Consider the following 5,000-nt stretch of genomic DNA (forward strand, 5'->3'; position numbering starts at 1 on the left):
ATATTTGTTCAGTTATGGTTCGTTTTTGCGTTCACTTATGTCAATACCCTATTCATTCCGTCTGTTGTCTCACGGTATGTGCGTGCGTGAATGCGTGCGTGCGTGCGTGCGTGTGTGCGTGCGTGCGTGCGTGCGTGCGTGCGTGCGTGCGTGCGTGCGTGCGTGCGTGCGTGCGTGTGTGTGTGTGTGTGTGTGTGTGTGTGTGTGTGTGTGTGTGTGTGTGTGTGTGTGTGTGTGTGTGTGTGTGTGTGTGTGTGTGTGTGTGTGTGTGTGTGTGTGTGTTTGTCCGTACGTACATGTTATCAACAACTTAATAGGTTGTTGCTTACTACATCGTATTTCGTGTTGCCTACGTGTCGCCAATGTGGACACATTATAGGCGAGATACGAGCTTTACTTCTAGGTGGATTCCGTCGATAGCAGCAACCTCCATTACTTCGAAGGTCTTCACATCTGCTTCTATTTCCTCTAGCTCGAAAAGCGCTGTCAACTTTCCGTCTGTTTCTAGCCAGAGTTGTATAACTGGTCATGTCGCTCTTTCCTTTCGAAGTCACGGTCTGTTACATGTATGCGCCTTTCCTTGATTTGTTTGGCGAATGCATGTATCAATAGTCCCCCTTGAGCTTCGATAAACTGATTTTGTGGTAGAGGGTTTTTGCTACCGCTGGTAAAGGTTCTACATTGCCATTTTCAATTGGAAATGTTTGCTTTGGTGTTAAAAAATCAGACACAAAATTCTTTGAACGGATGAAACCTACTCTGAGAACAGCTATGATTCACTTTTTCATCTAGTTTTTGTATGACGCGTTGTTTCCAATTGGGTATAAATTATAAAGTTCTGGAAATTTTATGAGAGAAAATGAGACCAAAATCTTTGAAGTCAGTAAAAAAAACAATGCAAAAAGTAGGCTCTTTCATAAAGAAATCCAATATGGGAAAATCGCATTTCAGGTTTGTTTGAAATCACATATAATTTGGTTTGCTTTCAGAAATTAGAACTTGTATCTATTCTCGGCTTGTATCAGTCATTCACTCAAATTTTTTTTTTCTGCATTTCATACACTTGGTTACATGTTACTCTGCCCATGAAAAACATTAAATTCTGGCATATGGATAACAAAATATCAATAGAAATATTAATTTTTGACCAAAGATGGAACTATTTATTATTTCATTTGGAGGACATGTATGCTATATTTTTTTCCATTTTGCTTTTGTATTTTTGCTAAAAACCTCTTTTTTCATAAGCATTCGTGTTTCTCAATCTTGTTTAAAATCTGCAAAAATCGCATAGATTGATGGACAAGGAATAAAATCATTTTCTTGAGGGAGTTTCTGATGTTTCATCAAATGCACACTGTTAACACACATAAGAATATGAAGAAAATGTGTAAATGCAACCATTTTATCATTTAACAAATATCTGTGGTATCAAAATATATTTGTAGACAGTATGGGTACCTAAATAATCCAGTGTTACAGTAGAGAAGCTGATCATCAGGGCATCAATATCTACTTGAAATCACAATAGTAATACAATATTTATGTTAACCCATCCACGACGGGGGAATTCTAGCCTTGAATGTCCCAATGCCGGGGCGTTCGAATTATTAGGCCTAAATCAATTGAATGGCTGGCACAATACTGTGCCGCCCGGCCACTGGGCTTTTGAATGCGCGGTACAGTACTGTACCACCCGTCCAGTGTGGGTTAAAATACTTAAAAGCCTCTGAAAATTATTTGAATAACAGTAGACTCACTATAAAGGTGAGGAGTACATTCTGCTAATTTGAATACAGGTGTCCCACTATCTTTTCTATAAAATGAATTTAGAAATTACTCTTGTTTAAGATCATCCCTCTCCCTCTAGAAACCAATGTGAATCACTGGAAATAAATAAAGGATAATAAAAATAAACAAAGCCAACCTTTATCTATATTTTTTCTTTTCTTTAAAATACAGCATACACAGACACACAGTGAATCTTCAATAACAAAACAGTTACTGCAAGAGCAACTACTTTTAACTTTACATATTAATCTTTTCACCCTTACATTCCAGTACAGGTGGGGGGTCTATATATAAAGGAGGATTCTGCAAGAGAGCAATATAAGGGAGCCTATATAGGATTGTACAACAGGGTGTTCTAGTGCTTTATTGGACAGGGATGGTTTAAGGCTCAAGCGTGTGTTTTTTGCCCAGCAGATGTGGGCATCCAACCTTTTTATATGCAGACTTTGTACAGATGTGTTATTAATAGCCTTGCTTATCTCAAAATCAACCTGTATGCCCATATCATAAAATGAAAATTAAATAATAGTTTGATAAAATAAAATATCTTCCACACACACTACTGTGACTTTATCATGCCCTTAATTTATACCAGAAAATCTCTACAGGATTTTAAAGATTTCAAGTGGATTAAGTGAGATTTATCTAAACAAGGTTCATTTCGTCTGACACCCTCATCATTAAGTGAAATTAGATGTCAGCTCTCACATTCCTAGAATCAGTTCTATTGCACTTCTGTATTTATGATAAAAAGAAAACATTTGTTTCAAAGTCTTAGGACTGATGAAAAGCAACTAAAAAATCAACTATTTCAATAAATGGGTTTTATTGTGCTTATAAATCTTTAAGTTCAAGAGAAAATAATGAAAAAAATAATAAATACAGAGAAATAAGCCTTCCTTAGAGCTCACTTATGAGAATTGATCCCTAGATGAGTCACCCACATACAGTACTGCAATAAATTAATTCTTAAATTTGGCACACTTCTTCAATCATCTAATGAACACCTGTACAGCAGGTATGGTTACAGTCAAGGTCAATCTCACAGTGTAGGTAACGTGACAGAAGTCTGTTGCACTTGCACTGTAAGACATCACCTGACCAAGAAAAAGACAGATATGTGCCACATTTAACAGAAGGACTGCACAACTGCCACAAGAACTACAAAACTACTATCATCAAATAAATTACATAAAATATAATGTACACCAACATAATTATTTCAACAATAGTTTATTCACAAAAGAAATTAACAATAATGCGTGGATTTATGAAAAGCAAAACAGTGTGTCATGATCTTTCCCTGGAGTTGAAAGAACAACATGTGTATTTTATCACTAATTTGTGCTACTAGGGAGAATCACCAAATGGTGTTGTTTATTTAAAAATCAAGTCAATAAAACCTAACAAAATGTGTTTGCTTTACTAAATATCTCTTGGGAAAGTCCCAACTCCTTTCATCCTACAAAGTGGATATTACCAATATGAAGCTTTGTTCATTCTTCACTGGTAATCCCCTTGACTAAATTTTTTAGGGAATTTATCCCTTATGAAAAAAAAATATATAGATAGATATTTATATCAATATCTATAGATATAGATATAGATATACATATATATATATATATATGTATATCTATATCTATATTTATATATATATATATATATATATATATATATATATATATATTATATATATATCTATTTACATATTTTTATATATTTTTATATATGTAAATATATGTAAATATATATAAATATATATAAATATATATATATATATATATATATATATATATATATATATATATATATATATATATATATATATATATATATATATATATATATATATATATATAGATATAGATATATATAGATATAGATATATATAGATATATATAGATATATACATATAGATATATATAGATATATAGATATATAGATATATAGATATATAGATATACAGATATATAGATATATAGATATATATATAAAACTATTACATTCTTGTATATGGGCTCTTGACTCTTTTTACATAATCCATGTCTAGACATAAATTCTGGCAAAAGGGAATAAAAAAAAAAAGGAAGGTAGAAATCTCTCATCATTTAGACCTTTCCTGAATACATAGACAAGAGGCTACGTCTTTATTATCCAATTTCAAAATAAAGCTTTTATAATTTTAATCACGCGACTAGATTACAGTTGCATCATATCAAACACAACCAATAAATATTCATATCTGGAATAAGTGATACTTTAAATACTTTAAAGAACATGAAACTGGCTAGTGTAAAAAAAAATCATTCAATAATCTATGATGCCTCTTAAATATTAGTGAAGCACCATAATGTTCTGTAAATTCTAATCATACAGTCTGATCCAGGTGAATAAAGTTAAAAATGTCCTAAATCATGCATGATATTGGTCTATAAACCAGTACATACCACTGAAGTTTTTGGCAATTTATAAACACAATCTCTCTTTTTTTTTTCTCTCTCTCTCTCTTTTTCTCTCTCTCTTACTCTCTTTCTCTCTTTCTCTCTTTCTCTTTCTCTCTTTATCGTTCTCTTTATCTTTCTCTTTCTCTCTCTCTTTCTCTCTCAGTGACTAAAGAAGTGTCCAGTAGAATAGAATTAAACCGAGTTGTGTTTTCATTGTCACAGCTACAAAAAGCTATAGCAACTATGTCAGTCATTAACAGCTCCCAAACAATAACTTGGTTGACCTCTCTTCAGGTATGGGGTCGTTTTGTGTGTCCAGTCTTTCAGTAGAGTCCGAGGCCTTGCGACCAACCCTGGAGCTGTAAAAAATAGGATTAGATTATTTTCCAATTAATGTTAGATATCATATATTTAGAAAAAAACAGTATATACCATAACTTGGAAAGAAAAGTATAATAAAGAAAAATATTACCAAAAATTATTCAAACACTGAAAAAAAAAAAAATCACTAAATCTAAGGGTGTACAGATTAGGTAGACATATAACACACTAAAAAAAAAAAAAAAGCAAAACAAAAAAAAACAGCAAACCAAACAAGAAAAAAGACACAACAACTAAAGGGGAGAAGGAGGGGGATCAAATAGAAAAATATCAATCATCATTTTTCATGAACTTCAAATCAAAAATAAAACAATTATTTCCAAATCCTACTGTTGTTTCCACAAGACAAATCCCCACACCAGAACTCCACCATGAACCCCC

At 32.5% G+C, this 5,000-nt stretch overlaps 1 protein-coding gene across 48 annotated transcripts in view; it reads right to left on the minus strand.

Moving 5' to 3' along the window:
• Positions 1–1,921: 1,921 nt before the first annotated feature.
• The window catches only part of LOC122248957 (uncharacterized), a 104,509-nt gene continuing 101,430 nt past the window's right edge, over positions 1,922–5,000 (minus strand). For 37 of the 48 annotated variants that reach the window (XM_086537128.1, XM_086537115.1, XM_086537113.1 and 34 more), the window contains one exon: positions 1,922–4,597. Coding sequence is in view for 5 of the 48 variants with exons in the window: in XM_086537134.1 (XP_086393260.1) it covers positions 4,562–4,597 (36 nt within the window). In the remaining 43 variants the exon portion in view is untranslated. The remainder of the gene's footprint in view (positions 4,598–5,000) is intronic. The other 11 variants (XM_086537118.1, XM_086537110.1, XM_043009387.2 and 8 more) reach the window with 6 other exon arrangements.

This window comes from Penaeus japonicus, unplaced genomic scaffold (assembly GCF_977035675.1).
Source record: "Penaeus japonicus unplaced genomic scaffold, GWHDUDI00000001_assembly GWHDUDI00000005, whole genome shotgun sequence".
Classification (NCBI taxonomy): domain Eukaryota; kingdom Metazoa; phylum Arthropoda; class Malacostraca; order Decapoda; family Penaeidae; genus Penaeus; species Penaeus japonicus.